This window comes from Nyctibius grandis, chromosome 16, assembly GCF_013368605.1.
Source record: "Nyctibius grandis isolate bNycGra1 chromosome 16, bNycGra1.pri, whole genome shotgun sequence".
Taxonomy (NCBI): Eukaryota; Metazoa; Chordata; class Aves; order Nyctibiiformes; family Nyctibiidae; genus Nyctibius; species Nyctibius grandis.
In genome coordinates, this window is record NC_090673.1 from 5,521,027 (window position 1) to 5,536,152 (window position 15,126).

The window sequence follows — 15,126 nt, forward strand, 5'->3', positions numbered from 1 at the left end:
CTACATCCTTCCTACACAGCTCCCACACTTAACTACAGTTAAACAACTGCATTTGTAACCTATTTATTCATTCATTGTTCAAGTTCAGTTGCATTAGGTGACATGGGGCTTTCTAGTTTCACTTTCACTAGAAACCAGATTCAACGCATTAGACTCCAAAAATCATGAACATGAAGGTGAAGATCATGACTGGCACAAACACTGAAGGATGAAATGCTTGCCATTACCTTTGTTTAAGAGATCTTTCCAGTGGAAAGGCAAAGTCAATACAATTCAACAGAGACTTTTTGTATTGAAAGTGTTAAAGCTTATAATGTTAGGTCTGTTACAGTTCACCATAATAATTCACCTAAAGTAGTGGCCCTGAATCTTACATTCATCAATGTTTCCATTCATTAACATTTATTGCAAGCCACATAGCTGAAGCAGCACCATAGCTCAAGCTTTGAGGCCAGCCTCAGATGGCCAAAATATCAGAATTTATGGAACTCATTCAACCCTCATATATGCTTGCTGCTTCATCACTTCAAGCCATGATCTCAATTGTATTTAAAGTCAGAATTTGTTGATGAAAACCGAACCACTTCCACCAAACAGCTGCAGTTCAGTTCCAATGCTTCTATGAAAGACACTTCTCTCTCCCTCCCATTCTCCCCTCTAAAGCAGATTTCTCCAGCAGCATGCCCTGGATTCCATGTTTCTACTTCCTAGCTGAACAACTTAAGGCAGAGATGTTATTCATACCGCATGGAAGACTAAGGACAGAGATTTTGTGAAAGGAAGGGCTGCCATTAGCCAGTGAATCTTAAAGACATCATTTCTGGGAAGGAAAAAAAAAAAAAAGGAAGAACATCAATTAAAATCCAGCAGTAAAAATTTCAGGCGCCAAGGGTATTTCTTTAAAACCTATAAACGTCAAACAGTAACTCCCAGGCTGAGCTGACTATTAGTGCAAAAGGATTCCCTTTAATGCTGCAGTCCAAGTTTTTGCAACATTCCGAACAACATTTCAACTACATGTTCTACAAATCTGGTTTTTAATACTTGGGTTAATTAAAAATAGTAATTCTTAGGAACACATTGCATATATAGATCATAACTGTTAGAACATTTGCTAAACATAATTCAATGTGTAACACTCCACCCCCAAGTCATTATACCACATCACCAAGTGAACTCCAGGCTACCAAATAATCTGATCATCAAGTGAACTTCAGACTAAGTTAGAGGTAAAGCCAAAATGGAATCACTGGTGCTCCTAGCTTCTGTTGCTATGCTTTAACTATTAGGAAGCATGGGTTTCAATTAGGAATTCCTACCACTTCCAACTATAATCAAAATGTTTATGGCTCTCCACTGCCATAAACTTGCCATTCCTCATATGAAAAAAATCTGATCAAGTTTTTCTTGTTATTTACAAATAGTGTTCTCCTTCTGTCATCAACTACAGGAATTTCCTGTTTATTTGTTGCCACAATATATTTTAATATTTATGCTACATGAAGAATTCCTTAACATAAGACTTGATAACTTTAGAACAATAGTCTGCAACAGTGATACCGATGGAAGTAGCTGTTTTCAGCTATAAACTGTATGTATTAGGCATATAATATTGAGCCAGATTTGGAGTTTTAAGTGATTAAATCTGACTGTGAATTGGGCATTATGAGAGGAGGAATAAAAAATAAAAATCAAACAAAGTAGGCCCATACTTGTCACTGACACTGAACTAGCCCACTTACCTGCGTTTACGAAGTATGTGGATCCACACAGTCCCAGACAGGAAAAAGAAGATAGCCATGGAAATGTAAAGTTTTGGCAGTGGGATCTCACCCGCTGAGAGGTAGCTTTCAGGATTCTTTTCCGTAATTTCTATCTGAATATTAAAGGTGTATTATGTGTACAGTTGAAAAAACATTTTGCTAAAGCACTGAGTTAACAATTACAGCTCACAATCAAATTTGCTTATTTTAAATTAGCTTTTCTGAAGCAGTGACTGCTATGAGACTCAAAAAAAAAAAAATTACACCCACAACAATAATTTCCTTGAAAAGCAGTAAAGGACAGAGGTTCCCTCCAGTGCTTCAGTTATGCAACACAATTCAGAAAGGCAAAGTAATTTTCCCAAAGATTCATTGTTCTCTATACTAAACTTCACAGTTTGCCCACATTTGATTCAGAAACAGTATCTACAACCTTGCATAAACAAGCAGAGAGTCAGACATAGCTGAAAAACTCACTCTTAGGTTTACTACAGGGGATATCTTCACCTGTCAAGAGAAAGGAAGCACTCTGCTGCAAGCCTATTACCCTGTGACTGAGAAAACAGAAGCTTTATTTAACAACCTGTTTATGCCCCTAAACAGCTTGGTTCTATGTGCTAGGACTTCATTAAAATAAGGCATCAAGACTAGTTTGCAGGACTGAAACTGTCCTGCACCTCTAAATACAACCAAGCAGGTTAGTTATCCTGCTTTCTTCTCTTTCTCATTTCTTCAGTGGGTCAAAGCAACAAACAGCAATTCAAAAACTTGGTCTTCTAAACATACAACTTAAAGTAGCCTACTCTGAGTTAAGTTAGGGCTGCTAATTTTCCTCACTTACATGTTCCCCTGCTTTTCCCTTGCAGCAGTGTCAGCACAACAATGTAAAAAGCAGTTCAGGGGTCCGATCTGGCCGAGAGTTACCTCGGTCAATGAGAGGATTCATTACAGAATAGCTCGCTATATACCAGCACGGATGCGAGCAGGAGTACAGGAAATAGAAAAGAGGGAAAGCCTGAGCTGTAATAATGCACTCTGGCTCAAAAGAGCATAGGACCAAACTCTTAGATGTTAAGAGAGACAAGACATTTGCTATAACATATTGCCTTTAAGATGTACATCTGACACTGTAAAAAATGCATCTTTGATTAGGCCAGAAGCAGCAAAACCACTGAATTCACAAATACCAACAATTTAGATGGCAGCAACAGCCTTAATATCTGCAACTGTGTAAAGAAAGAAGCGTGATTTTTGAGCACAGCAAAACACGAACAGCTGTTTTACCTCCCATCTCATTACAGCATCTAGTCACAACTGTGTAGACTGAGCCCAGCCCACACACAGTCTTCAGATTTCCACACATTTCTCCAAAACTAGTATTTTAATTCTTACTGTAGTTGCTTCCTTCAGAAATGCCACTACAGAGATTAAATACACAACTCTGAATCACTTCCCACCCCATACATACACTCATGTACAGTGTGTGCTGGGTATACAAGCTAGAATTGAAAGCTGTACATTTCAGTCTAAGTGAATGAGTTAATTATACTTTAGAAGCTGTACTCACATCGAGACTAAATAGACGCTGATCATTAGTCGGCCCATCACTGCCAACACATTTATGGAAATAAAGGCTGTAGAGACCTTCTTGGTTATCAGAGCTGATGTTAAAAAAAAACTGAAAATAAGGAATAGGAAAGTCAGCATTCTTCTCATTCACTGCAGGTTGCCCTGGTAAGAAGCCATCTCTACTGAAGCATGAAAAAGTCTGTCATTCAGGGTCAGCTGGTTCCTTCCAGCAAGCATATTGTTCTGAGGATACCAGCATGTCTGCAAGTTTCAACAGAATTCCAGATGCCACATCATTGCACCTATGTATGATTATGCACTCTGGTAATTCAAGACCTTTATTGACCTTTAGGTATCAGTGTTCAACTTGGTTCACCACAGAGAAAAGATAATAAGAAGTTTCATATATTTAACATGGTGAAGCATAAAATTTTGATCATACTTGCCCTAAAGCGTAAGTAGCTATTCTGTTCCTCCCCCAACTATACAAATTGTGATAGCTATGGAAATGAGATTTGTGTCACATAACAAAATTTAAAATGTGTTTGTTCTACAGTAACAAACAATCACAAATGAACCAGGGTGCTGAAACAAAGTGTTCATCTGGTTTCATAAGGAATATCTTCCCCTTAAGTGAGTCAGTCAGGTCACAGCTATCTGTTGCTTAAAATCTATATACACAAGTTGCATCACAGTGAACTTTAATACACTGAGGCTCACAGACTAAGATATTTAGAACTGCATCATACCAAAGAGAGTTTAAAACAGCTCCCACACCTTACAAAGAAAGATTTCCTTCACTATCTTTAACAAGAGTCACTCAAAAACTTACTGAGCTATCAGAGAGGCATCTGTACCAAAGAAATGGGGATTACAGCAGGGAGCAACAGACTTTTACTTTTCACAAAGTAGTACAATGAAGGATCTGTCTGCACACATTAAGACTAGCCACTAACAGGCACCCTACCTGAAATGAAAATGTTCCTCTGTCATTGTGAACAGGATGTTCTTGTTCTACTATGCTCTGGGAAAAGGAAGAGAGACTTTTAGATTTTTTTTAAGCAATTAACTACCACATTTGGCTACATCATCCAGACAATCAAAACTGCGTTCTGTATATTTACAGCAGAATCTGAGAGCAATAGAAAATAATACTCTCCATTTTTTGGCTATGCTTATATTGGAATATTCCCCCAGGATCTTTCCAAAAGAGAAGAGTAGATAGTTTCTTACCTGGGAGGATGTTGTACTTTGTTTGGACGTCTTATCTACAGATAAAAGTATTAATGGTACATTTAGAGTGTTTGCATTTAGACATCCTCATAGACTACCACCTTTTACACATTGCCAATACCTTACTCAAGTCTTCCTATACTTGTCTGCGTGGCAGTTCCCTAGATAATCATTAACAGAGACTCTTTCCCAATCCCTCCTTACTCTCCCAGCACTCTTCCTACAATTAGCATTCATTCTGGATGCATCCTCTCTACTATTACACCTTCTACAAAAGCCTACCCCAGAAATCTTTCCAACCCCTCCAATTACAGTGATGCAGGAGGCAGATGACCTGTACCAGATGCAGGCTACAGCCTTGTTTCATACAGTCTACAGCTATGGCTTCTAATGTTATGACTGAGTACTGTTAATCTCGCTGACTAATCTTAATCTGGACATTAATACATGGCCTGACAAACATACGGAAGTCCTAATTAACCCTGGGGAAGGAAAAAGTTCTCAGCTCTCTACTCAGCAAGGCCCCAGTAAAAACACAAACAAACAAAAACCAAACAAAAACAAAAGTACAGGTGACCTGCCAAGTCAGTATCTGTTCTGAACTTGAGAAACTTAAATCAACAGGAGACTCCAATGGAGAATCATGTCAAGTTCACAGTCTCATTCCACTCCTGTAAGAAGCTTTTCAAATATAAGGTCATCCCATTGTACCAGGAAGAAAAAGTTCAAGACTTAAGCTTTGCTTTTGGCTCCCTCACCTCAGCGCACTGCCAATGTGCATGCTACGCTTCTTAATGCAAGAAAAAGCAAAACCAGAGCTGTCAGATCAACTCTCTTCAGTGCTATCCAGCTTCAGTTCTTGACTTGTCAGAACAGCTGTGTAAAATTTTCAACTACATCAACACTTGTGAACATGACAGGCCAAGACAGACTCACACTACTTCAGATCAGACTGCTGAGCCGTCTGATCTGAAGCCTAAACTCTTCCAGGAAGGGATAACATGAACTGTTAAGAGCTAATCCCATCAGAGCTGAGATTATAAAATTGTTTGTCTGCTGGTCTGGAAGCCAGAGAAAGATTTATGCCTTCAAGAAAGGTTACGGGTATAGTTACTTCTCCACCCCATAGCTTCTAAGTGACAGACTAGATTTCAACTCTTTAAATACATACATACAAACTTATACAAACGTTGGCTGGAAAGGACCTGTGGAGGTATTTAATCCAACTTCTGATTCAAAGCATGCATACTGTCAATACTACACCACACTGGCCCTGGCTTTGTTTAGCCAAATGTTTAAAACCTCAAAGGATGGAGGTTCTACAACTTCCACAAATGGTCTGCTACAATGCTGGAATACCTACCTAGGAAAGTCTTATTTTCCCTCCTAACATCCAATCTGAGACATCCAAGACTTAATAAGGGGAAACAGCCAGAGGTTGCATTGTGTGCCACTACCAAAAATAGCTTGGCATCATTGTCCTTCTAATCTTCCTTCAACTAGTTGCTAGTGGCTACCAAATTCCCCTTTATCCTTCTTTTTGCCAGACAAAAGACAACCAAATACCTCAACCCCTCCTCACAGGTACTGTAGGTCTCCAACAGTCATATTAGGTCTCTGCTGGGTCAACAGAACTGGTTAACACAAATCACTGAGCAGGAGAGACTCCAGCCCAAAAGGCAGCTCTATGCACAGGTTTACACAAGACTGTGTGTCAAGTTCTAGGCCAAGGGGATCCCAGAATGTGACCACAACACACTGCTGGATGCATATAGACAAGGAACTAGCAGTTAGAGAACATATAGGTCAGGTTTAACAGGCTTACCTTTGCTGTCTGTATTTTGGTTGGTCTTTGCAGGATTTTTACCAGAATCATTGCTCTGTTCGGAAGTTTTTAGCGGCTTGGTGCTTAAGGCAGTAACATTTTCCTCAGATATGAATGAAATTTTAGGTAACAAAGAAGCAGCTTCTGAAGAGAACCGTACTTTCACACTAAATAAACAAAGAGGTTTTATACAAAGTGAAAGCAAATCAACATTCATAAAGAGGCTATCTGTCATAGCCTACATATACCAAATAAAGGAAAATCAACTTGACTAGCTTTTTTATTTACCACAGAACAGGCAAGCACCAGGTCATGATTTACAGCAGCCTGGCACTGATCTCATCACTGTGGGAGAAGTCCCACTATACATTTACATCAAATACAAGAGCAGCTGAAGAAAAATAAGTTTATTCAGTTTCGGTAACCAGAGTCTCATTAGAAATTATGTTTCCACACAAACAGTTACAGTTGTTCTTGCAAAAGAAAGCAACGCAGCATCAAAGGCACTTCAATAAAATAGATAATTCAAGACAAACAATAAAATGGCATATTCGGTACAAGAGCTGCAAAAGTGACCCAAGACTTCAAGTTCATGCCTTCAGCACAATTAAGGTACGATTCTTTTGCCCTATGTCCCCTTATCCCTCCAACATTCATCAGGCTTTCTTGGACCATTTTATACTGCAGATTTTTTTTTTTCACTCTCACCTCTCAACTCTCATGTAGCCCATTAAAAAATAAACTACATACACAGCATCTTTCCAAGCCCTTAAAGAAATTGCAGAAGTGTTACGTTAGCTTCAACTAGAGAAACAACTTTAAAATGTAGTGTACACTATTTACTCACACTTCAGTTTTGAAGTCCAGAAGTAAGATTACAACAGAGACATCTTGCTCTGGTTTCTTTTTCAAGATACAGTAGTCCACTTCTTCATCCTGGTAATATAAGCAAAACACCTTTGAAGTGCTCTCCTGTTTATAAGAAACGGGACATGTTCTCCCCCAGGTAGAGGTTACCATTCTTAGTCCAGCAAGTTGTAAAATTGAATTATTCTTAACAACCTGCCCATGTCTAAAGGTACCCTCTGCTTTTTTTTTTTATGATTTCTTCCAACCATTCCTGGAGTAAGGTAAACTATGAGATGTCCCCAGCTTAGAAAATTAAGTTAACATCTCTTACTCTTACCAGGTAAGTGGAGAACCCATCATTCCTTGTTCGATCCAAACTGAATCCCACCTATGAGACAATTGAGAAGAATCTATCAAATTAAAACAGCTCAGGTTCCCCTAGTATCAGAAGCCAAATCACCACTGAAGGAGTCAAAGATACTAAACAAATTAGCCTACATTTAAGGCAGAATCCAGGTATTTTTCTCATTACCTAACCAGATAGAAAAAAATTATTCAAATATAATAAACTTGCTGCTTCACCCATATCCTCCAAGAAAAAAAATATATATTGATTCAAACCCAAACTAATCTAGAATACCTTCTGTCCCTGAACCTTTTAACTTATTTCAGTATTTTTTCAGATGTTTTTGCTTGAGGAAAACATTTAACACTTCAGTAATAAAGAGATCAAACTGTGCAGAAGAGTAAGAACACAGGACTGTTTTCTACCCTAGTATTTCAGTCTCTATTAAAATCGCTAATGTGCTATATAACATGTAACGTTAAGAGTCATCTGAAAATAAGACAGTCACTGTTCTGGAAACCTACTGATACAATGATTACAAGATGCATGGCAACACAACAGGACAACAATGTGAAAATCTCACATCAGAGGACTGCTCAGGAAACCTCTGGTCAATATAGGTTATAGATGAGTGCATCAAGTTCAGTAGAGGATCTGATAAGTTAAAGTTTATCCTTAAAGCAGAATGGACAGTGCTCAAGGATAAATCTCACAATATACATAGCCTCATAAACAGCTCCCAGTGGGGAGCAAAGCCAACAGCACCACCAGTTAGGATCTGACACCTCAAACAAGTTAAGGCATCCAGTGCAAGGGCAGTTTTACAGGAAGCTTAATACAGTCACTGGACTGAAAGTCACTTACTGATAAGCTACTCTTGTCATCAGAGCCCACAGGTGGCTTTAATGAAAGGTTGCTGACACTGACTTTCATGAAACCATCCTTGAAGAAGCCAAAGGTATTCAGGTGCACTTTCTGCCTCACATCATCCTGTAAGAGAGGAAAGTAAGTTCACAAATTACACACACAGTCATCTGCAGCAGCAGTAAAAGAGGAAGCAGGGTGGCAGAGATTGACACTTACTTAAGTATTCATGCAAAACATCTACCTGATCATACCAAGAGCAAATTTCTTTAGGATACCTTCATATATAACCAATTATTTCACTGGAATTGACCAACTCTTCCAATAACCTGAACAGCAAGAACCTTAAATAAACATGTCTTTGCTAATTACCTGGCTATACTACCAAGAAATACGCAAGGGAAAAAGTCTGGAAGAAATTAAATATCTGGTACCACTGATTAAACAAAATATTGCTTTAAAAAAAAAAAAGAGACTGTAGACAAATTAAGACAATTATTGTTTGATAGCTACTGTCATTGCAACAGACTGAAGAGGAATTAGTTGACTGTAGGGATCGTACCTAACTGAGAGCTGGGTTTTGGCCAAGTGTTTAACAAGTATCACAGTGTATTGTCATCCCATCAGATCTTTTATGTTAGGCAGGGTCAATGTTTGGACAGTCAAACACCTAACACACTGCAAAACTATGTGTATGGTGTAGATAAGAAAATTTCTTACGTTGTCCCATTCCTCCAAACTATTTTTAGCAAGGCCTTGCATCTTATAAGTAGGATAAATACCAAACTGGCTATGTGGGTTCAAACAGAATCGCTTGGGTTAGTTTCTCCAAAAGGAGAATTCCAGTCTCTTCTTTTGCAGAATAATTTACTTCCTCTCAGTCCGGAAATGAAACTATAGAAATTGATCCCTTTCCATGCCTTGCTTAGCTGATAAAGCTTCAAGTATAGTGAGATTTTTTTTTTTTTTTAAATAAGGAGATCATGAAGGACCTCACATGAAAAGCAGCAAACATTACACACAGCTGCCACGTTAGATAAGGAAAGGTCATATCCCTGTTACTTTGCATTCACAAATCAATAAGTAGTTATGCAGTTGGACCCTCAATCCTATGGGATTATTAATTGGAAGAAAAGCAGAAACAGAACAACAAAAATTAAAAAGCAAGTTTAAAATGTGATTTAAAGCACTTTTACAAGTTGCCACTAAAAATAAGAAAACTGTTTCTTCTAGGAAAAAATAGTCAGATTGCAGAATACTCTAAGCAGAGAAGTCAGCTGCTAAAGGCAAACAAACTATTCCGGACAAGGTACTGGAAGACTGAGCTAAGAACTATAGAAGTACAGTAACTTCTCTCTCTTCCTTTACCCTCAGTATTAGTTTTGATATCTCTGCATATCCTGATGCATAAATATCACTCACTGTAATAGCAGGACATTAATCCTGACACAGATAACCTGTAATCTAGCTGTAATAAGATCGCCCTAATAGAATCAAGTTAACCTGGCAAATAACCAAATGGTTCCCTTAATGCTCAGAAGAGGGAAAAAAGTTAGTGACACATGGCTCACAGCAGATGCTTTGTTCAAGAGTATTATAGCTGCGTTGTCTTCGGGTTCTAGGTCACTTAACGTGCTTGAAACAAGAGCCCATCTGGTTCATTTAACACTGCTTTCAATATAATTTCTGAGTCAGAACAGAAGACTAACACCAGCTCTTTACATAGCACATCAGACATATTTAACATCTGGACCAACAAGCATTTGCCCGGGTGACTGCGTAGAGGGAAATATGAGGGGGGGGAGGATACAGTGTCATCCAGCCACAAGGTGTTTGGCACCTTGTAAACATGACCAGAGACAGCTGCTTAATTCAGAGTACTTGCAAAAGCTATTCAGTTCAATTTAAGTTTTTTTTTTACTCTGCTGGTTCACTAATATGCTCCTCAGCAACAAAAGATAAATATACAACACACACACCCCCCTTCCTCCCTGATTTTGTCTCAGCTTTGAGTGCTTACAGTTTACAGATTTAGTTCACAAATCCTTCAGCTTCACATGATCCCACACACTCTGTCATCAGTTGCCACCAAGCAACAGCACGCCCCCCAAGAACAGCTACTGCTCCACATATTGACAGATCAAAGGTACTGGCTTACTAATAATTGTCTCACCTCTCACAGGAGGTTTAACAGGTTGGAAGAATCCAGCTTTTATTTATAATCACTCAACTGCTGACTTCAGAAATATTCAACTTTACAACACGAGTGTGAGCCCATACAAGCGAATACTCAAGCATCTCACTTGTTAGCATACACGTTATTTTAATTTACACAGGATGTGTTTTAACAGTTAAGCCTGCCCCTCCGAGAAGAGACTATCCGGGACTCATCACTAACAGGTTACAGTCAAACCAATACAGCAAGTTCTCAGCTTATTTCCATAAAGATCTTCCCCAATTCTTCCACTCCTTTAGGACAAAAACTGATCCTGCAACATTTGAATAAGATTACAGGAAAGTGGTATCCAAGCCCAGAATGCGCAGAAAAATACTCTTTAGCATTTTACCCAAAATTTAATTGGGATCACACTATCAATACAGTAAAAGTTTCATCAGAGAGTGCTTACCCTTACATAGAATGAATTTTATTATTTGTGTGAGACTAATAGCAAGACTTAGAATTTGTGTAAGACTAAATGAATTATTGTGAAAGTTATTTTCAACTTGAACAATTGAAGCCTGGACCTGCCAACATTAAAAGGCCACAAGTATTTACGAACAATCACTGAAATATAACATCTTCCAAATAATAATTTAACATGAAAATGTAATCTTGACAATATTCTAGAATAGGAGAGGTCTTACTTCCCTTTTGGAAGCCAGTTAATTGAAAAGATAACTCACTTTAATCAGAAACTAACACCACAGCTGCTACACAGCATCGTCAGTTGGATGGTTCCTCTTGATAATTCACTAGAAACTGGTACATTTGGCTGTTCGCTAGCATTAAACTTAACTTCCTCATTCTCTGAGAGAGTTTGTCATTGCATTACGCAAAACATAAGGCTTCAATATTATGGCATTCAACTGTTAAGACAAGAAAAATCTTATTTTATGTCAGGAGAAACATTCCAACTATCAGCTACTTCTGGAAATCTCTGAAAATTGTTTCCAGTCTTCTATAACTTCAATGTTTGTAGGTTTGGTTTGATTTTTTTGGTTTTTGGGTTTTTTTTAAAAACATAGCTCATTAAACTAACGAGGCTTGTAACAATTGCTACTAAGGAAGAGAGTCTCCTTTGACGAGGTTAGTCTAATAGCAAGATTCAAACAAATCATTTTGTATGTTTTTATAAAGATAAAAGAAGTTATTTTCAGAACAGGAAACCACTCAGACTGTGGCTTGTTTTTCCGACAACAAAAAAAAGCTTCACCTTAGCACGCTAATTACAAAGATACAATAATGAGGCTATTCTAACTTTAGCAATAACAGCTTGTTTAAGGAAACCTAATAACAAACACTCACACAAAGCTGTGGCCTTTAGCTTGGCACAGTGTCAAAGCACACTTAGAAGCAAGGAGCCAACGGCAAGAACACTAGAAGAGAGATTTCCTTGTGAAAGGGTACAGTTGTTGGAGCCTGATGTTTACATAAACGCTGTAAAGCAGCGAATGAAGCAGAAAGGGAGAGCGAGTGCTCTGACAGTAAAGCCTGTGTTTATACAGGAGGTGAACAAAGGCATTAACACACTTCTGCTTTCCCTAGTGGTTGGTAGGTCAGTGTTGCAACTCACACAAAATACCTACAAAACTAAAACCATACCCCACTTTGATCATAAAAATCAGCAACCACAGCTTAGTAATTGATCCAGGTGGTTAAGAGAGACCTTAATAGGAACTAGAAGCCATAACGTTTGCTGCTGAGAACATTTGCTTGAGGCCAGTTTGAAAGTTTTCTATGTAAGGGAAAAGTATCACCCAGGAGAAATTCTTTCAGCACTCAACTGTTGATCACAAATTCCTCAAAACAATAATGTAACCATCAGAAACCTCTTAATTTATTGCTTCAGAGAAAAGTTTACTTTTCCCGAAACAGAATATTCATGTGGTTAGACATTAGACAACTACATAGTCTGGAAAATTCCCTATGAATAAGTCATAAATGTCCCCCAGCATTCACTGTATCCCAAAGGCTGAAGGGGAACTCCTGCAAAGTTTTGGCACTCTCCCTAAACCGCTACAAGAACAGAGTAATGCTAGTCCTGGTCACATACCACTTCATTAACTTCTTCCAATGTTTTTATTGGCAAAATATTGCCTCTTGTTGACAGCAAGAACAAAATTAACAACTTCATTCTGAAGACTTACAGAGCGCTTCACGACCTATACAGAAGCCCTCAAAGAGCATCACCCCCAAATGCACGGTTCCTCTATCACACAACAACTGTGCAGCATTTCATCTAAAACACAACAGACAGCAGCACCCTGGAGCTGCAGACATTTCCCACAATCTGCACCATTTCCCATCAACAACCCTGAATAACTAGTTTTCCTCAAATATAGGCACAGGATGACACAACACTCTTTCAAACCACAATCAGAAGTCTATTAAACCGAAATAGAGAGCTGTCAGCATCAACATCACCTTCTGCCTCTACTGATCGCCTGCTTAGTGCAAAGAAACTCCATCCAGAAGGCCAATACGGCAGCCATGCAGCCTCTTAGACCAGAGCAACTAGTGACCAGGACAGGAAAACTACTGCAGAGGGCAAATTAAAAGCAAGAACAACCCCAAACCCCCTTCAGAAACCTCCCCCCATCCTATGTTCAGCCCTCTCTCATTACATACAGCTTTCTGCCACGCTTTTAAGAGGACATGAAATATTTGCACCCTCAAACCACTGCAGAGAGGCCTCAGAAAGGCCCCTTCACGCGTTTTCCCCACGACTAAGAAGCAAAAGAGGCAGGGAGGGGCCTAAGGGGATGCGGGGGGAAATAACGGGAAAAAAATCAAAACACAGCGGGGCCCGGGCAGACTGAAGCGCAGGGGGAGAGCCCAGAGAGCAGCGACGAGGGAGAAGGGCTGGGGGGAGGCCGAGGGACGAAACTGGAAGCGCGGGGAGGAGCGGAGAGCCCGTGGGGAGGCGGGCAGGCCCAGGCCGCCTCGCTGCTCCACTGACCCGGAGGGAGCCCAGCGCGGCCAGGGGCCGAGCCCACAGGGATGGGGGTGGCGCAGACCTTACTTTGAGGGTGAGGTGATGGACACGGGCGCCGGCCGGGCCCGTCCAGAGCAGCACGAGCCCCAGCACGACCGCGGCCCGCGACAGCACAGCCCCAGCGCCGCGGGCCGCCATGTTTATTCCAGCATCAGCATCCTCTTCCCGCGCCACTTCCGGGGTCAGGGGCGGCGGGGGCACGTGACCGGGCGGGGCCGCCCTCACTGCTGTCGGCGCCGGGTCCCTCCTGTCGCAGGCGCTCGTGTGCTGTCACCGGGGTTGTGCCCTGCCACCGGAGTTTTGTGGCTTCCCAGCCCTTTTATCTCCCTCTAGGGCCCTTCTGGGCTGCCCCCCGGGCTGGCCCAGACCCCTCAGTGAGGGCCATAAGAGTGGCCGGGGCCCTGTGGTGGGCTCCCTCCTCGCTGGTGGCCCTCGCTGCTCTCAGGGGGACGCTGGCCAAAGGGAACCCCCTTGAACCTTCCCCAGATCAGCCTTTGTGTCAGTGCTTAGCAACGCCCTGGCTTGGGGTGAGGTCACAGAGCTGCTCTTTCCCCAGGCAAAGGCCAGAGGTCCTCCCGCCTTAGCCCTCAGCCATGCAGCATAGTTCATAGGGAGGTTTGGGGTTGTTGCTTCCAGCTCAGCCCTGGATCAGTCAGCAGGTTTCAGCTTCTTCCTGGGAGCCATGGTGAGAGCAGATGTCTGAGCATCAGATAGTCCAAACAACTGATAAACTGTCTTTCTGTTTAAAGCTGGGTTCAGAGTATTAATTTTAAATATCACAGAAAGTTAGGTAACAAAACAAAGGGCTTCCTGCTTCCTTACTGGAATAGTTCTACAGCTATTGAACTATTTGAAACTGGTAGCTGTAGTCCCACTTAAAAATGAAATGACAAGCAGGTTGGATCTGACTTCAGTGAATTCTTTGTTGCTCAAACTGAGAGTAACAAAAGCCGCAAAGTGAACATTAGTAGTGGCAACTAAAATGGCTTTTAGGCTAACACACTGCTAAAAAAAATTGAAAGACTATGCAATGTCTTCTTTAGAGGAAGCCATCAATATAAATAAATATAATTCTTTAATGTGGAGTCCTGTGCTGCCAGCTCTTGGAACTCAAACATTCTGATTTTCCCTTTCAGTGTATGGAGTAACAGCTGTGCAAGTTTCTTCATCTAGAGCCAGATAAACAACTGGATTGGAACAGGCGAGTAGTAAAATGCAAGCAAGGGTGAATAGGCAGGGAAAAATCAATAGTCTTGACCTTTATATTAGCAGGATCATGTAGAAGGTCACATCTTTGTAAAGAAGTGATTCAGATGTTACTGTATGTTACCTCTTACAACATCATTTCCCCCTTTTGCTTTTATACTCTTAGGTAGTAAAATAAACACAGAAATCTTGCCATCAGCCAAAGAAACATGGACCAGTACCAGAAAAAATCTGGAAGGATTAAAAAACCCAATC

General features: G+C 40.4%; 1 protein-coding gene across 1 annotated transcript in view; it reads right to left on the reverse strand.

The window, feature by feature from the left end:
* Positions 1-13,821, reverse strand: part of GPR107 (G protein-coupled receptor 107) — a 39,287-nt gene extending 25,466 nt beyond the window's left edge. The window contains exons 1-10 of the mRNA XM_068413921.1: positions 13,693-13,821; positions 8,450-8,575; positions 7,577-7,627; positions 7,238-7,326; positions 6,391-6,557; positions 4,566-4,600; positions 4,300-4,356; positions 3,331-3,441; positions 1,743-1,876; positions 745-820 (exon numbers count right to left, since the gene is read on the reverse strand). Of these exons, the coding sequence (XP_068270022.1) occupies positions 745-820; positions 1,743-1,876; positions 3,331-3,441; positions 4,300-4,356; positions 4,566-4,600; positions 6,391-6,557; positions 7,238-7,326; positions 7,577-7,627; positions 8,450-8,575; positions 13,693-13,803 (957 nt within the window). The 5' untranslated portion in view covers positions 13,804-13,821. The remainder of the gene's footprint in view (positions 1-744; positions 821-1,742; positions 1,877-3,330; positions 3,442-4,299; positions 4,357-4,565; positions 4,601-6,390; positions 6,558-7,237; positions 7,327-7,576; positions 7,628-8,449; positions 8,576-13,692) is intronic.
* Between the last annotated feature and the right edge of the window lie 1,305 nt (positions 13,822-15,126).